General features: G+C 43.0%; 1 protein-coding gene across 13 annotated transcripts in view; it reads right to left on the bottom strand.

The window, feature by feature from the left end:
• The window catches only part of LOC149127601 (uncharacterized), a 390,111-nt gene that overhangs the window by 126,820 nt on the left and 244,479 nt on the right, over positions 1-18,812 (bottom strand). For 10 of the 13 annotated variants that reach the window (XR_016231093.1, XR_016231094.1, XR_016231101.1 and 7 more), the window contains one exon: positions 14,275-14,431. The exons of the other annotated variants lie outside the window; for them this stretch is intronic. Coding sequence is in view for 6 of the 10 variants with exons in the window: in XM_089328657.1 (XP_089184783.1) it covers positions 14,275-14,431 (157 nt within the window). In the remaining 4 variants the exon portion in view is untranslated. The remainder of the gene's footprint in view (positions 1-14,274; positions 14,432-18,812) is intronic. 13 annotated transcript variants of the gene reach the window in all.

The raw sequence follows: 18,812 nt of genomic DNA, 5'->3' as shown, positions 1-18,812 counted from the left end.
GAGGATGAGGGAGAAGGGTAATATTTTCTGATAAAAAAGTTGTCTTTTCCCTAATATTTTCACAAAAAAGGCAACATGAATGCAATCCCTGTGCTCTCTGCTCTGTGGAAAGGCGTATGCAAAGGTACCTCAAAGGTGTGGGGAACATGAACTAAAAGGTAAGTTTATTTTACAATCAAAAACAACTGAAATCAACGCACAGTTTTTTTCGTTACATACATTTCTGTTGACCTTTGCGAAGATTCCTCATGTGTGAGTGTGTGTGTGTGTGTGTGAGAGAGAGAAATAGAGAGAGAGAGAGAGAGAGGGAGAGAGAGGGAGAGAGGGAGAGAAGGAGAGAGGAAGAGAGGGAGAGAGGGAGAGAGAGAGATAGGGAGAGAGGGAGAGAGGGAGAGAGGAAGAGAGGGGAAGAGAGAGAGAGAGAGGGAGAGAGAGGGAGAGAGGGAGAGAGGGAAAACAATGCCCTTCAAACGAATGACATGTCTGTGAAAGTCTAAAGTTATTTTAAACGTGTTCTCATGGCAACCCATTAAGAGATGGAAAACCATGCCATATCCTCATGTCTGGTCACTTTAAAGTAAACACTACAGTTCAGAGAGTTTGAGTGACTAACAGGTTCACACAGCAGCTGCATTAGGCAATGAAGCCTTACCTTCTCATTCCTAAATCAGTTTTCTTCCAATTACAGTAGACTGCTCCCTTACCCCATGGAAGGAGGGAAATCAGGGAATGCTTAATAATCAGACTGAGTTTATGTCCTATTGCTATGTGGGACCTCAGACAATTTATTTCACTTTACTGTGTCTCATGGCCTCATAGGAATAATGGCTGAGATCATAGTTACCTCTTATAAAAGCCTATTGCAGGAAATCAATAAAATAATATATACTGAATACTCATTATTACTTTTTAATGAATGAGGCATGCATAAGTGAGCCTTTGATAACAGATTCTCACTGAATGTTCAAAAAATAGTTTGAAAGTCCTAAGTGAGGGGCTGGCACTGTGGCATAGCGGGTAAAGCCGCCACCTGCAGTGCCAGCGTTCCCATATAGGTGCCAGTTCCTGTCCCGGCTGCTCCATTTCTGATCTAGCTCTCTGCTATGTCCTGGGAAAGCAGTAGAGGATGGACCAAGTCCTTGGGGCTCCTGCACCAGCATGGGAGACCTGGAAGAAGCTCCTGGTTCCTGGCTTTGGATCGGCATAGCTCTGGCCATTGCGGCCAACTGGGGAGTGAACCAGTGGATGGAAGAGATTCTCTCTCTCTCTCTCTCTCTCTCTCTCTCTCTCTGCCTCTCCTTCTCTCTGTGTAACTCTGGCTTTCAAATAAAAAAAAATAAACCTTAAAAAAAAAGAAAGTCCTAAATGAGCTTTTAGGCTGGGACAACCTGCAAATAATTTCCATAATTTTAAGGCAGACACCTCAGTGAGTGTACGTACAAGCACTTCTGCTTTCTCAGATGACTGTCTCCGGTTTCTCTGTGAATGTACTGCAAGATGCAAGCTTTGGCAGTATTTTCCAAGAGAAGGAGACACAGATCTTATTGAAAGGTCGTTACTTAAAGTTGCTTCACAACGCCTACTCCATGCCCTGCTCCTCGTGTTATTTTCTCATATGTCTTAGTAAAGCTCTGTGATGAACCTGAATTCCAACCTGGTCAAATATAACTCCTGATCGTAAACAGTTCTTTCCTTTTTCACACCAGCCCCATCAGAATACAGCAACAGAGTCTCAAAACCATAATACGGCCTTTCTTCCTGTTTTCTTTCAATTACTAAATTCTTATTTTAGAACAATTATTCTCAAACTCGGTTGCGTAGTGGAATCACATGAGGAGTTTTAAAAACTTCCAATCCTAGGCCCCAAACCCAGACAATGTGAGTCCGGGCTGCAGCCTGGGCATTGGAATTTTTTTTCCAAAGCTTCTGGAATGGTTTCAAATGTCAGCCTCTGATAGAGGGATCTCTCAGTTCTATATCTTTCCAGACTTGGAACACTGGGACGAGAGGAGCTCAACTCAAGCAACCACTGCTGTGCCAGGCCTCCCAGAGCTCCCCGGAGTGATGCAGACCACAGGATCCTCTCTCCCCTTAAAGTACCTCCTCCACAGCCCCTCGGAGCTGTTTCCCAGGCATCTTTCCCCTCTACTCTTCACTGCGAGCTTCCGGAAGAAGAGATCGGTTTTGTTTCTCATCCACAACACCTCAAGCAGAAGCTGACACCCAGAAGGCACTCGGGGAACACTGGTCATCCCACTGGCTGTACTTAGTCCTTCTACCCCTCTGCACAGAGTAACCAGGCCACAGCAACCTTCTCAGAGATGCTGCAAAGAAAATGCAAAGAGGACCCCCTGGCCCCCTCATCAGGCCCCTCACAGGTGTGCGGCAGCTCTGACGCTGACAGTTTATAACTTGCGAAGTGTTCTTTCCAGAGGCTCCTCGAGAGTGGATAGAATCAAAGCCTCTTCCATTGTGCCTGGGATGAGTCCCCGCTCAGTGTTCTGATAAGAGACGACTGATGAATGTGAATATGTCTGAAGTTAGAGCAGACAGCAGATAATGAAAACGGCTGATTGGAAAGTCCTTATCAACTCGAGAGAGTTCTGAGACACACAGAGCAGGAGGAAGACATGCAGAACTATCTTCCAAAGTCAAGAAGTGCAACTGTGCAGCTGTGAACTCTGCGAGCCTCTCTCACTAGCGCCCACACGTCAGCAGGGCCCCTGGTGCACAATCAGGAGCATTTATATCCTTCCTTGGCCAGGGTAACCCCTGGACCCTGCGGCTCAGCAGCCCCAAGTGCTTGCAGTGGAAAGATTCCCAGCACACAAGACAGAAGGCCACTTTCACTGTTAATAAGCTTCAACAAGGTCAAAATCACTTATGATCACAACTGCTGCTTTCTGCCACATAGTCCTGGTTCTCCCTCTCAGCCTTCAGCCCTCCATTCATTCAAAATACCGGGCTCTGAGAACCTCTGGCTCTGATGTCTGCTCCCAGCTCCCCTCTCCTCATGCTCAAGTTTAACCTCCTCATTTCATACCATGGAGACTGCTGAAACCAGCGGAAAACTAAGGTGGAGTTCTGTACTGAAAACACTCATCACTGAACTAACTCTCTCATTGCTGCTGTCCTTAGACACAACAAGGATTAATCTTCAACTGTTACCCCCACTGCTTCCTTGGCACACAATGGCCCAGTCTTTAACACATCAGTCCATTCTTAGAACAAACCATCTTTGCTCACAAGAGAGCATGGTGCAGTGATGAAAGTTACTCACCTTGGAGCCGGAGGATTTGTGTTTCACTCTCAGATTCACGACTTAAAACCACTGACACTTTGGCAAGCGGTCATACTTCAATATCCACAGCTATGATATACAGGTGACAATACTGTCCAGCTCCTAAGGAGGGATGCTGTATCTTGTAGCACAGTGCCTAACACACATACATCAGTATCATCAATAGTATTGCAGGTCTGAGCTGTAGGGTCAGGCTGAGTTGGCCAGAATTATACTCATAATACAAGCAAGCCTCTGGTCACCCCTCTACCATTTCTAAGGTGGGTGAAGTCTTTTCTTGCCCCTCTTCTGTTTCCAGCCTCGAACATGTATCACTTAAGAGAATGTCTTTCTTCCCCGTTGTTAAGTGAATGTACTTAGAACTACGATTATTTCTTAATAGCACCTCTCTGTTGGTAAACATATCCGTGGCACCCACCTGTTGAGCTGGGACTGTGCACACTCTGTCCTTCAGATTTTAATATTTCTGGTTCACTCTCTGCTTCAGGTCTGTTTCACTGGCTTCTTACTTCAATCGCAACATATCCACACCTACCTCAGCCACAGGCTCACAACTATTACCACAGCCAGCAAATCATTTTCCCTTACAGTATTTTATCCCTGCTTCGGAAATACAGAACTGAATTTTTAAAAGCCACTGTCATCATTCTTACAAAAAATTCCTGGTATTACACACTATTTTTTAAAGATTTATTTATTTACTTGAAATGCAGTGAGAGAGAAATTGATCTTGCATTCACTGGTTCATTTCCCGAATGGCTGCAATGGCCACAGCTGGGCCATGCCAAAGCCAGGAGCCTAGAACTCCATCCAGGTGTTCCATACGACTGCGAGGTCCCAAGCACTTCAGCCATCATCTGCTGCCTTCTCAGGTCCACTAAGAGGGAGCTGGGAGGCCGGTGCTGTGGCACAGCAGGTTAAAGCCCTAGCCTGAAGTGATAGCATCCCATACGGGCACCGGTTCTAGGCCTGGCTGCTCCTCTTCTGATCCAGCTCTCTACTATGGCCTGGGAAAGCAGTAGAAGATGGACTAAGTCCTTGGGCCCCTGCACCCACATGGGAGACCTGGAAGAAGCTCCTAGCTTCGGATCGGCGCAGCTCTAGCCATTGCGGCCATCTGGGGAGTGAACCAAAGGATGGAAGACTTCTCTGTCTCTACCTTACTCTGTAACTCTCTTTCAAATAAATAAAATAAATCTTTAAAAAAAAAGAGGGAGCTAGATTGGAAATGGAGTAGCCAGGACTTGAACCATCACCCATATGGGATGCCAGCATTACGGGCAGTGGCTTAACCCACTGGGCCACAACGTAGGCCTCTACACACTGATTTTCTTCCCATTTTTATTTTTCATTTTAATTTTCAGTTCATTTGTAACAGATTTAATGTGATTTGTAGGCACAATTCTAAGAACATAATGATATCCTCCCCCCTTCAACCCCCCCCCCATCCTTTCTTTTCTCTTTCAAGGGAGGATTGACTCCAGGTGATTCCAACATATAAAAATCAGTTTTGAAGGCATGAAATATTTTCCCAAACTTTAAATAAAAAAGATCTAAGTTCGGAAAATCAAAGGGTGAAACAAAGAAAGTAAACAAGATGCTACAAGGTAAGGACAGGCAGGAGAGAACTGCACTTTAGATTCCTTCTAAGACATGGCACAGGAAAGTGAGGCGCACTACACTGTTAAACAGGCCAATGGATTTTACCTCCACGGTCATTCCAACTCATATTTCATGTAGTTCTTCATGGAAGTTATTTCCTGCTTAGTTGCAAACTGCAGTAACACTTTTTTGGGGGTGGAGAAGCGTGGAAAAGGTGTGATCGGGGGAGAGCACACTATTTCTAAGTTTTGCAGAGTAATGAGCTACTTTGATTCAGTCACAAATGACTCATCAGAAAAGCTCTTTAGATTCCAGTATGTTCAAGTCCATGCTCTAAAAACACCCCCAGCGAATTTTTTTTTTCTTCCTTCATCTTGCTTTCGTGTGAACTTGTACCCATTTGTCTTTCATAGCAATGTCTGTCAGGCACACTTCAACTCCTAATGGATCACCACCAAGTCCTGGAGCACCAGGGTGAGGAATGAGGGTAACTGCAGGGGAGAACAGTAACCCGGATAGATAAGCATGCTGGGACATTCATGCCCTTGCTACTCTCCCCCAACCTCTACCACTGCTGTCCCAGATTTTTCATTCTGCATCAAAGAGTAATCTCGCACACTAGGTTTGTCACCCAGTTGCATCAACAAATGCTTCCAAAATACCACTTTTTCATTTAATATGGTCTTTTTTTTTTTTAAAGAAAAATGAGATTGAGTGGGTAATGAGAAAGGATCATGCACTTGAGAGGGAAGGGAGATGGCAAAAGCCAAGAGAGACAATAACTGGAGAATGAGGCCCAATGTCAAACTTAGAAGAAAAGACGAAGACAGACAATGCAGAACGCCAGGTGTTGTTTTGTGCTGAAATGGCACCAAATACAAATTAGGGGAAGATTAAGTGACAAATGAGTCTGCAGGATTGTACTAACAGAATGCCCTGTTGGCTGGCCAAAGCCAGGAGAGAGCCGGGGAGCCCCTGGAAGTCATGAGACAGGGTGGAGTGTGAACCACATGTAGAATGAGAATGTGTAACCGAGGGTTAGCAGTTGCATTCAGCTCCAGTTGCTGCCATAACAAATTACCAAAAAACGAGCATCTTACAACCACACACACTGCCTTACACTCTTCAAGATAAAAACTCCAAATGGACCTCACTGAGACAGCATCAAGGCACTGACGGAGCTGAGTGCGTTCTGAGGCTGTCGGGGAGACCCCGTTTCCTCACCTCTTCCAGCGTCTACAGATAGCAGCATTTCCTGACGTATGGCCTCTGCCTCCATGTTCAAGGCTGTCCAAGGCTGGACATACGGTTCTGACCCTCCTATGCCTCCCTCTCTTACATCTAAGTACCTTTCTGATTCTCTTAGGCTCACCCATATAACCCAAGACAATGTTAAGGTCGGATGATTAGCACTGATTCGTTTCACCTGCTGCTTTAATTCCTCTTTTCCACGTAAGGTAACACAGTCACATGATCCGGGGACTCAGATGTGGACAACCAGGGGGAAGGGGTCATTATTCTGCCTATCACAATAATCCTCTAAAAAAGCATGAAGAGAATGATGATCGAGTGACAGAACAACTCCAGCAGGGAGTGGGGAAATGGAAACTCTAAGCATCGATCAAGTTTTTTAAACTGGGAACCACAGGTTATATGATTCCCAGGACTAGCTCTTCAGGGAAACTGCATGAGAATACACATCATGTGTCACTGAGGGTCGTTTGTAGTGCTCCCCACTGAAGGAAGGGAGAACAGGAGAGACTTGTTTCTCTCTCCTGGGTCGACACATTGGGGAAAAACCTCAACAGAGAGTACTACACTCGCTCATCATTCAAGGAATGATTCAGGCACTTTCCTTCAGGATGAAGCTCCCTGGGTTCCTGGGCAGAAGCAGTTTCTGTCCCTGGATCGCTGTGCCTCCTATTTGCCTTTGCAGCACACTGATGGTTGCATAATGTAACTTCCTGTCATTGTGCCTGTCTCCCCTACTAGACGAGGAGGTCCTTTCAAGGACAGGGACCTTGACTTACGCATCTTTGTATTCCAAGCACCTACCACCATGGCTAACACAAGGAAGGCATTCAACATGTGTATTGATTGAAAACCTGAGGGGTGAGTTGAGAGAATTCTGAACTCCAGTCTTCAAGGAAGGCGAGGTTGGGAATGACACTAGATGGTAGCAGCTTTCGAATTAGAATAATGCATAATAAACCTCCAGGTCCTGAGAATGCGTTTGAGAGGAGGAGACAGGGAACTGACAGGCAGTGAAAAATGAAGACAGTTTTGCTCTGATTGACTTCAGATTTTAAAAAGCAAGGTCAAAATGCAGACAGGAAAGTTTGCCTGCTCTGACTATACATCCTCAACCACACTTAGCATACAAATGGGTATTGAGGAGGCGGGAACCCCACGAAACAGCAATTCCAGGAAGAGGAGAAGATAGCATATAATTCTTAAGCGGACACTGCTTTCAGGCAACTGATGATACACTTTAGAAAAAATATTTCCAGCACAAACTTTCCATGATATTTTCTGAAAAACTGTAAAGCCAGCTAACTTTGGAGAAGAGAAAATTTCTGAACTGCTTGCTTCCTCCCTGGAAATACAAAGTGGATTCTGCAATTCCATGAATTCTAAGGTGAATATGGGAGAAGAGGGAAAGGAACCCCCGGCCTCTCTATCTCAAGAAGACTTGGAAGAGAGGGGTCAAGTACAGGGATGATGCAGCACGATGAGCTGTCAAAGTCGCTCTCCCTCCCTTGCCAAATCCCTGCCCCAAAACCAACAACTGTGGCTCACAATAATGTAAGACATTCTGGGAGCATTGGAAGAGAAGAGCTGCTAAGTTCCAAACACAAAGAAAAGTTGAAGAAACAAAAGGGCCAGTCGCTTGGTAAGTTGAAGTACATGTGTTGAAAAGCTGCAGTGTTACCCGTTAAAATGTGCAAGTATTATGTGTTAATCTAAAATTAAAAAATTAAAACAAAAGAAAGGATGCAAGAAGGAATTAAAATCCTTCTCTTTCTACACATGCCAAGTACCTGGTTATGTCAGTCTAGATTTCACAGCCATTACAAAAGGGAAAAAAAGTTATATAATAGTTTAAAAACCTAAAGCTCAATACTGGTAAAGACTGATAGGGAAATCTGACAATACCGTTCCTTCTCAGAAAAGTTTGTTTTCATTTTTGTTAAAAATAATTTTGCATTTAATATCCAATTCATGAACCGAGGAAGTTACAGGTAGAGGATTAAGAAGTCTCCATTTTGTATCTCCGTCCCTGTCATCACTCACAATCAGCAACAGTCAGATGGGAAAGGTACAGGGATAAGGAGAGCAGGAGAGCACAGGCAAAACAGGGTAGGTCTCCATGAGCAGAGAAGTGGAGAAGCCATTTGTGAATGAGGAAGATATACAGAACAGGGGATGGGGGGAAGGCATGTTAAGAATGGCATCAAGCCGGCGCCGTGGCTCACTAGGCTGATCCTCCGTCTTGCGGCGCCGGCACACCGGGTTCTAGTCCCGGTTGGGACGCTGGATTCTGTCCCGGTTGCCCCTCTTCCAGGCCAGCTCTCTGCTGTGGCCAGGGAGTGCAGCGGAGGATGGCCCAAGTGCTTGGGCCCTGCACCCCATGGGAGACCAGGAGAAGCACCTGGCTCCTGCCATCGGATCAGCGCGGTGCGCCGGCTGCAGCGTGGCGGCCATTGGAGGGTGAACCAACAGCAAAGGAAGACCTTTCTCTCTGTCTCTCTCTCTCACTGTTCACTCTGCCTGTCAAAAAAAAAAAAAAAAAAAAAAAAAAAAAAAAAAAAGAAAAAGAATGGCATCTATGAAATCCCTACATTTTAAGGATTTCAAAAGAAGTCCAAGAAAGTAACTGATAAAGAAAACTCAGGCGGCAGAAGGAGAATCATGAGAACAGTGTCAGGAAAAGTGCAGGGAAGAGCATTTCAAGGAGGCAGCCAGCAGCAGTACCGTGTGCTGCAAAGAAACATATGGTAAGGGAAACAGCCTAAATACTTCCACCGTCCACAGCAGAAAACTAAGGATTAGTTTCTAGAAAAAGTCGAGTCTCTCACTTTAAAGTTTACTGTTTTTAGCAAAGATTCCTCTCTCAGAACCCATCCTCACCACACACACACACACACACACATACACACACACACCTATTGATGCCTCACTGAAAAGGAGCAGGGGTCAGTGTTGACAGGTGTTCACATAGGTGAGAAGAAAGACAGTCAGTGCACCCACCTTGTTATTCTCCTTTTCAAAAAGGTCAGCGAACCAACTGACTCCACAGATTTGGGAAGAGGCATTCAAGCGCACAGCTAAAGTTAACTCAGGGTTAACTCACAGCAATGGTGCCATTTTTAGAGCCAAATCAGAAGTTTTAGTAGCTAATCAAAGAAGAGTTGTCTTTACAAGGTGATATTATTAAACTCAAACATCTGAGAATACAGCTTGCATTCCACTTGCAAATCTAAGGCTCAGGACTAGCAGTATTATGCCAAAGGAAAAAGAGCATAATAAGAAAAATAAAACCGGTCATTATTTGTAAAGCCTTTTATGTTCAATACAACATGGGTTAGGAAAAGTTTTTATTATTATTCCAGGTTCATGCAAGGAAATAGTCTCAGAAGTTCTAACACCAGAACCACAACATGCTGCCTTGGAAGGTGAAGGATGGAGACGAGGAGAGCATCAGTGACATCTACCACGAACCTCAAGGCAAGAGCTGTGAATCAGTCAGGCTTTCCAAGCAGACAAACAAGTCTGAGTTGCTCATGAACTTGTACACAGGGACGTGCTTGAGAGCAAACTTCTTGGGAAACAGACGGAGTGGTGTGCTGGAGTCTGCACTGGCCCCCCAGGGCCTACTGTGTGCATCTCTTCCCAACTCTGTGTTCAAGGTCACCTTGCAGGATGTTTGTAATCACATGGGATCAGTTGTTTATGCCACACACACACAATCAACATGAAGCATGGCTACTTTTGGTTTTTAAGGAACTGTTTGTTAAATATCTACCAGCACGTCACTGGGTCTTTTGCATTGTCCAAACATAAACAAATGCTTATGGTGGTAAGTGTACAACAGGTACTGGAGGGCTAGTTCAAGTCCTGGCTACTCCCCTTCTGGTCCAGCTCCTGGCTAAGGCACTTGGGAAGCAGCAGACTACGGTCCAATTATTTGGGCCCATGCCACCCACATGAGAATCCTGGAGTTCCTGGGCCCTGGCTGCAGCCTGGCTCAGCCCTGGCAATTGTGAGCATCTGGGAAGTAAACCAGCAGATGCAATATCCCTGTTTCTATGCCTTTCAAATAATGTTTTAAATAACTTAGTGTGTGTATATATATATATATATATATACACACACACACACACATATATATATATATACACACACATATATACACACATATTTGTAAAGTATATATTCATCAGATACCTATATGATTTCAGAAGAAAGCTTTTGGGTTTTTTTTGTTTGTTTGTTTGTTTGTTTGGTTTTTTTTGACAGGCAGAGTGGACAGTGAGAGAGAGAGACAGAGAGAAAGGTCTTCCTTTGCCTTTCGTTCACCCTCCAATGACCGCAGCGGCTGGCGCACTGCGGCCGGTGCAGTGCGCTGATCCGATGGCAGGAGCCAGGTGCTTATCCTGGTCTCCCATGGGGTGCAGGGCCCAAGCACCTGGGCCATCCTCCACTGCACTCCCGGGCCACAGCAGAGAGCTGGCCTGGAAGAGGGGCAACTCGGACAGAATCCGGCGTCCCGACCGGGACTAGAACCTGGTGTGCCAGTGTCGCAAGGTGGAGGATTAGCCTAGTGAGCCGTGGCGCCGGCTTGGGTTTGTTTCCAACACTTCTGTTTACTGTGACAAGTTATTTTGAGGTACTACACTACTTTTTGTGTTTACTTAGACAGAAAATCTTAGGGATTACCAATAGATATATTTTATGGTGTAGAAGAAAACAACTAAAAGGTCTTATCAGTTTGGATTCCTTCTCATGAATCCGAGGCTTTGGTGGTACAGAGTTTGAGCAAGTCAGTCTTGCTGGGTCTGTCTTTTGATCAGTGAAATTAATAACTGACATTTTCAAATCATCTTCCATAGACCATTGGAGAACTGTGGATTTTGTCCCAAAGACTGCTTAAAAGGGTTGTCTTACATATCATTCTTAAATAAATAAATGTTTTTAAAAATTAGGGAAAAAACTAGCAAACTCAAATTTGTCCTACACTAAATTTGAATCTACTGGAGACCAAGTTATTAATTTTTACTGTCAGTTTAACTTGTATTTTGATAGACCTTAGAATAAATCTCCTGTGGCTGCTGCTGTGGCTCTGCGGGTTAAGCCGCTATCTGCAGCGTCAACATCCTATATGGGCTGCTTCAAGTCCTGGCAGCTCCACTTCTCATTCAGCTCCCTGCTAGTGAGCCTAGGAAAGCAGCAGAAGATGGACCAAGTGTTCAGACCCCTGAACCCATGTGGGAAACCTGGAAGAAGCTCCTGGTTCCTGGCTGTGGCCTGGCCCAGCCATGGTCGCATTTAGGGAGTGAACCAGTAGATGGAAAAATCAATCTCTCTCTCTCACACACACACACTCTCTCTCTCTACCTCTTTCAAAAATATAAATAATTATTTAAAAAAAAATAAATCTCCAACACATCTTAGACAATTCCTTGAGTAGGCTAGTTACAACTCTGCAGTTTTTGTTTTGTTTGAAACTTAAGATTTTTTTAAAACTTCAGATATAATTCAAACTTTTCTATTCCTTTTACCACACTTCTGCCCCTTAAAAATAATTTAAGATTCATTTATTTATTTGAAATTCAGAGTTACCGGGAAAGAGGGAGAGATTTTCCATCCGCTGGTTCACCATCCAAATGGCTGCAAGGGTCAAAGCTGAGTCAGGCTGAAGCCAGGAGCCAGGAACTCCATCCAGGTCTCCTATGTAGGCTGCAGGGGCCCAAACACATGGGCCATCTTGCACTGCTTCCCCAGGCACATTAGCAGGGGGCTGGAAGTGGAGCAGTGGGGACTTGAACCAGCACTCATAGGAGAGGCTGGCATTGCAGACAGCAAGAAAACCCACTGTGCCACAATTCCAGTCTGTGAGATCTGTTTCTTGATTCTCCATTGTTTCCTTGGCCAATAAATCTCTGTTTTAATTACTATAACTTTATAATATATCTTATATTTTATTATCAGGGAGGAAAAATGTCCCCAAAATATTATTATTCTTCAAAATTAGTTGGGCAGTCTTTGGCTTTTTATGCTTCAAAAAAAATTTTTTAGAAGAAGCTTGTTAAGCATCAAAACTGAACCAGCAGATGGAAGATCTCCCTCTCTCACCTCTCTCTCTCTCCCTTTCTTGTGCATGTGTGTGTAACTCTGTCTTTCAAATACATAAATCTTAAAAAAAAAGTTGAGTTGTATATGTTGAGATTTTTCTACAGTATTCTATGTATGCTTCAATATAAAGTTTACCAAGGTATTAAATTTGTATCTAAATAAAAACAATTGTAATCATGTTTTATCAGTAATGTAAGTCACAGATTCTTTCTTAAATTTGATTTATTTATTTGCAGGCAGAGAGACCAAGAGACAGAAAAGCCTCCCATCCACTGATTCACTTCTCCAATGCCTGCCATGTCCATGCCTGGGCTGGGGCTGAACTCAGGAGCTGAGACGCTACTGTGGTTTGCCCCATGGGAGATAGGAGCCCAGTTCTTCAGCTACCACACTAGCAGAAAGCTGGAGTCAGGAGCGTCCGCTGGGTATCAGACTCAGGTAGGTACTCTGATGTGGGCTACCGATGTCTTAATCCCCAGATCAAATGTCTGCTCCAAGTAATCTTTTAAACTATGGCTCAATGACATCCACTATCATCATTTTAATTTGGAAAATATCTTTTGTAATGGTCACAATTATATATCACTGATTTTTCTTCATAAAATCAAATTTCCATTTCATTTCCTTGCTACTTCATGCCATGTAATATATTTTCCAAAGCTTTTACATATCACCTTCCCATACTTCTATGCAAAAAATGTAAATATATTAAAATCAAAATAAATTAAGAAAATAAAACACATTCTGATTTCTTGTCACCAAAATATTCTAGCTATTAGTTTTCTGCTAGGTTATCATTGAGTTATAATTCACTTGTATAAAAATTAGCCCAGAAAAACATTCTTGTACATAAGTAGATAATACATTTTTTAAAATGTTATGTAATTTTAAATTTATATGCCAAAAAATCCCATAAAAAGGCCTGTTATCATATATCATCAATTTAATAAACCATTAAATTTTATCTCAAATTTGTTTAAAACTAGAAAACACCTGACTTGCAAAAGAATTTGTTATTCCGTTGAGTTGTTTACTTCTCCACCTTCTAGAAAGCCAACAAGATTTTGATCCAGACTTTCCGAAAGATCACAAATTATCTCTCTCATGCTTCAGTACTTTGTTTAAGGCAATTATAATCAAACTAGGTAGGAAAAATGGAAACACTCTTATTTATATTAAGCTTTGCCAATAAAATATTTTTGATAAAATGCTTTTTACTTTATCATTTGTTTTATCATTTATCTTGTGTTTGAAATATATCTTCTTAAATATCACAGATACCTTTATTTAGCTTGCTCAGTTTATGGAAAATATCCACTATGTAATTTTATTTCAAAGGCTCATCTGGGACTGATGTGAAACAAGTGAAGTTCTTGGGCAGCAAAATTTAAAGGGGCCAAAACCGGGCAATGTTTCCTTAGTTTTTGTGTCTTACACACCTCATTTGCCTCTTTAGCCCTTGACCCTTGGTACACAGGGTTAAGCATATACTTAGGCTGCCCACATTCCATATACAAGTATGTAGGATCAACTCCCACCTCTGCCTCCAATCCAGCTTCCTGCTAGTGTGCCTGGAAGACAGAAAATGTTGGTCTAAGTACTTGGGTCCCTGCCACGCACATGGGAAACCCAGATGGAATGCCAAGCTCCTGGCTTCAGCCTAGCATAGACACTGCTGTTGGGGGCATTTGGAGAGTGACCCAGTGCATGGAAGACATCTCTCTCTCTCTCTCTCTCTCTCTCTCATCCCCCGGCCCCCACCCCCATCATTCTGCCAAAAAAAAAGAGAGAAAGAGGGGAGAGGAGGGTAGACAAAGGGGAGGGAAAGAGGAAGAACCTGCCACATCAATCCGGTTTTCCATGAGGAAATATCTGCCATTCTTCACCTTAAATAAATCACGTATATCCTCATGAAAAATGTTTTACCTCTAACTACTAAAACAATTAAATGTATCAGTCACTGGATCAATGGAAGACAGACCACATGAGAATGCCTTTTGCCCCATGTGTCTCACCTGAACAAAATGATCTCAGTAGTCCTTCCATGTACTTTGACTTTGTTTTCAAAAAACTTTTGTACAGAATAACGGGCAATAATCCATGTAAGACAATTCTGGAGTATTCAGCGTGTTTCTCTGCTCCTTGTCCAGGCAAACAGGTAGAAGTCGTAGTCTGTGAAGAGAGTACACACTTAGAGGCTCCTGGCCTTAGATAAGTGCACCTGTTCCCAGGCTTTGCCCCCGTGTAGGGGCTTCAGCCTCATCCTGCACAGAAGCCTGAGTCTCCTAAGAAACCTCCAGGGGTCTGGTTATCCTGTGTCAGCAAACCTTTCGTTGAACTTCCAGGCACCCTTTGCCAAAATGACCATTATTTCTAAGTTTCTCTTCTCTGGGAATTCCGTTTTCTCTGTTGTGTGACCACATTCTGGTTCAAGTTTTCAGTACTTTTCCCCAGCCTGTCCGTGTGTTGGGATCAGGACTAGGGCCTTTTCATGTTGGTTAATGCTGCCGTGAGACCAGACGCCTACCGCTTGCCTCTATAAAAACTGAAGGTCAGTGCTAACTCAGTGTTTGTTATCTATTGCTGTTCAGCAAATTAAACCTTAGCTTCATGGCTACAGGCAGGAAAAAAAAATATTTACTATCTCCTGTGGTTTCTGTAGGGTAGAAATTCAGAAGCAGCCTGCCTAAGTGGCTCTCGTAAGACTGCCCACGCTGAAATGCCCCAGAGGGCCTTTTGTCTCACACCAAGTGGTTCTCTGAATTCTGCAGTCATGGCCTGTGCTTCATCTTCACACTGTGTATTCCTGAGAGTAACTTGGATTCAATCTCTATCCAAAAGCCAGTTTCTCCATGTCCCAGCTGAAGAGACCACCAGGTCCTGAGAGCTTTGTGTATGACAGTTTTTCTTTTGCTTACATCTCTTCTCTTGCATTTTGCCATAAGTAGCAAGAAGGAGCCAGGAGGCGTCTTTGACTCTGGAAATTCTCCTTTCTAGAGACCCCAGCTCATTAATGCACAGGCCCCATGCTCTCACAGGTCACACAGTGCTTCAGGAATCCCCTCTCCTCCCCAGGAGCCTCCTTGAGGGCTTTCAGATCTCGCCTACAGTCCCAGCGGGTTTCCCTAATGCATCCTCCAAGTCTTTTCAGTATCTGCCTCCCTCAGACCCAATTCCAATCCCACATTTTCAGCCTTTTTCCTGGGCAATATCCCTTGATCAAAATCTATATTCCTGTACAACACCTCACCCCGAACTTGGTGGATTCAAACAATAAACATCATTTATTGTCTGTTTCTGAGGATCAGAGATTCAGAAGCAGCTCAGCTGGGTGGCTCTGGCTGGACCCTGTGGCAAGGCGGCCACCAGACGCTGCCCAGGGCTGCAGACATCTAAAGCGTGACTGAGGTTTGGTGAGCTGCACCCAGCACAGCTCACTGTCAGGGCAAAGGGCCTCAGATTTCCTTCCTGCAGTCCTGAGTGTTCTCAGAGTGTGGTAACCGACTTACCCCAGAGTGAGCAATACAAGAACAAGAACAAATGGGCAGCAAGTGCATCTTCTTTGTGAGCTAGCTTTAGGAGCCACACAGCATCATTTGTGCCATGTTCTGTGTGTTGGTAGTCACTAGGTCTGACCTATATTTAAGGGAAAATGTGTTAAATCCCACATTTTGAAGGAAAGATAAAGAAGTTGGGGAAGTATTTTAAAGCCCTGCCACTTAAAACCCTTTTAAAATTTTCTGATAATACTATTATATTTCTCATGTATTTTCACTTGGGAAAGTCTGCGAATCTTCATGAATCTAGAAGGCTGAATGACATCAGGAGGTCCAAACAGTTTAGGTGACATTTGCCACCTGCATTTGCTGAGCTTCTCTGTAGCCTTTTCCTCATGCAGAGAAAAAGAAAATCACTCACAGAAGGAGGAGTGCAAGGGTGAGCAGGTGCATGAGCACAAGAGGCAAAATCGTCATTCATATTCACAGAGAAATTTCACCCAATACTACACTTTGCTAATGATTAAGAAACAGAACGAAAAGGAGCCACCATATACACTATACTGGTATTTCCTAAATCCCCACTTTCACACTGAGATGTGACTTCGTTCTGTTGGATTAGCACGTGATGTAAGTTGACATGAAGGAATAGCTTGGTTCTGTTCACTTTTCTGCCTCACTAGTCAGTCTTATAACTAACTTCCACCTTTAAGCATGGCTGCATCACATTAATCCACAAAGGGCAGATTTAGTACAAAAAGGAAGCCTGATATCCCCAAATTATTTCTTATCTTAGTTATCAGTAAATTATAAAGCCTTATTTACAAATGGATTTTTTCTCCACACGTGTATTCCATCAATTAATGCTTATAAACTTCCTACAGTGCTCTGGAAGAAGGAACTCTGTTTTTAAAAGATGTGTTCCTTGGTACCTTTCTCTGAAGGGAGGAGAGAACCTCCACTTTGAATATGACCTTGTCTAAACAAGATAAGAGTCGGTGAACTCAAAAGGCTTCCATAGCCTTGGAAACTCATGACTGGTGCATAGGGAGATTACTGATGCCATAAATAGGAGTGTCAATTGGTAAAGTCAACAACAGGAGTCACTGTGCACTTACTCCTCATGTAGGATCTCTGTCCTTAATGTGCTGTACATTGAGGCTTAATGCTATAATGAGTACTCAAACAGTATATTTCGCTTTGTGTTTCTATGGGGGTGCAAACTGTTGAAATCTTTACTTAATGTATACTAAACTGATCTTCTGTAAAAAAAAAAAAAGAAATTATCAATTCCCAACTTGACTCTCACTGGGATTAAACATGACAATAGGTCTGATCTGATTTCATCATCATTTAAAAAATCATCTATTATTTTTCACTTTATGTTTCTGTGTGCGAGCAAACTGTTGAAATCTTTACTTAATGTATGCTAAACTGATCTTCTGTATATTAAGAGAATCAAAAATGAATCTTGATGTGAATGGAAGGGGAGAGGGAGTGGGAGAGGGGAGGGTTGCGGGTGGGAGGGATGGTATGGGGGGGAAGCCATTGTAATCCATAAGCCGTACTTTTTGTGTCTTCTAATTCTCTCCCTCAAAGTTTTATGAAAAAAAAAATTTCATCATAGAGGTCTTTCACCTCTTTGGTTAAATTTATTCCAAGGTATTTAAAATTTTTTGTAGCTATTATGAATGGGGGTCATCTTAGAAGTTCTCTCTCGGGGCTGGCACTGTGGCATAGTGGGTAAAGCTGCTGCCAGCAGTGCTGGCATCCCACATGGACGCCGGTTCGTGTCCCAATTGCTCCACTTCCAATCCACCTCTCTGCTATGGCCTGGGAAAGCAGTAGAAGATGGCCCAAGTCCTTGGGCCCCTGTACCCATGTGGAAGACCCAGAAGTGCCTGGCTCCTGGCTTTGGATCAGCATAGCTATGGCCATTATGGCCATCTGTGGAGGGAACCAGTGGTTGGAAGACCTCTCTCTCTCTCTCTCTCTCTGTCTCTCCTTTTCTCTCTGTGTAACTCTTTCAAATAAATCTTATGTTAAAAGAAGTTCTTTCTCAACCATTGCATTGTCTGTATATACAAAGGCTATTGATTTTTGTCTGTTAATTTTATATCCTGCCACTTTACCAAACTATTTTATGAGTTCCAACAGTCTCTCAGTGGAGTCTTTTGGATCGCCTATATATAGAATCATGTCATCTGTAAACAGGAATAATTTCCTCCTTTCACATTGGTACCTCTTTATTTCTTTTTCTTGTCTAATGGCTCTGGTTAAAACTTCCAGAACTATAGTGAACAGCAATAGTGAGAGTGGGCATTCTTGTCTGGTTCCAAGTCTTAGTGGGAATGCTTCCAATTTTTCCCCATTCAATAGAATGCTGGCTGTGGGTATGTCATAAATTGCCTTGATTGTGTTGATGAATGTTCCTTCTATACCCAATTTGCTTAAGGTTTTTCTCATGAAAGTTTATAATATTTTATCATATGCTATTTATGCATTTATTGAGATAATCAAATGGTTTTTATTCTTCAGTTTGTTAATGTGATGTATAACATTTATTGATTTGTATTTACTTTCTGAAAATATTTTTATTATAATATTTATTTGAAAGGCAAAGTGACAGAGATAGGTAGAAGCAAAGAGAAAAAGATATTCCATCCATTGGTTCATGTCCCAAATGGCCACAACAGCCAGCTGTTGGCCAGCCTGAAGTCAAGAGCAAAGAACTATATCCTGGTCTCCCATATGAGTAACAGGGACTCAAGTAGTTGGGCCATCTTCTACTGCCTTCTCAAGCATATTAGCAGGAAGTTTGACCACAAGTAGAGCCAGGACTTGGACCAGAACTCCATATCAGGTGCTGGTTCACCAAGCTTATCAGTCTTAACTCTTTCTTTCTTAGCAGGAATTAAGGGGGTATACAGATGAATAATTCATTATACATTTATTTTTCTACTTTGTATTGTTCCATTTTCAGATTTAAGCAGCCCAATTTGTATTTTAACCCAATACTCATATAAAATTCCTTCCAATTTACCTATCTTCCTTTC

This window comes from Oryctolagus cuniculus, chromosome 3 (genome assembly GCF_051225735.1).
Source record: "Oryctolagus cuniculus isolate XC-2025 breed Fujian yellow rabbit chromosome 3, ASM5122573v1, whole genome shotgun sequence".
Classification (NCBI taxonomy): Eukaryota; Metazoa; Chordata; class Mammalia; order Lagomorpha; family Leporidae; genus Oryctolagus; species Oryctolagus cuniculus.
This window is presented reverse-complemented; position numbering and strand designations above follow the sequence as displayed.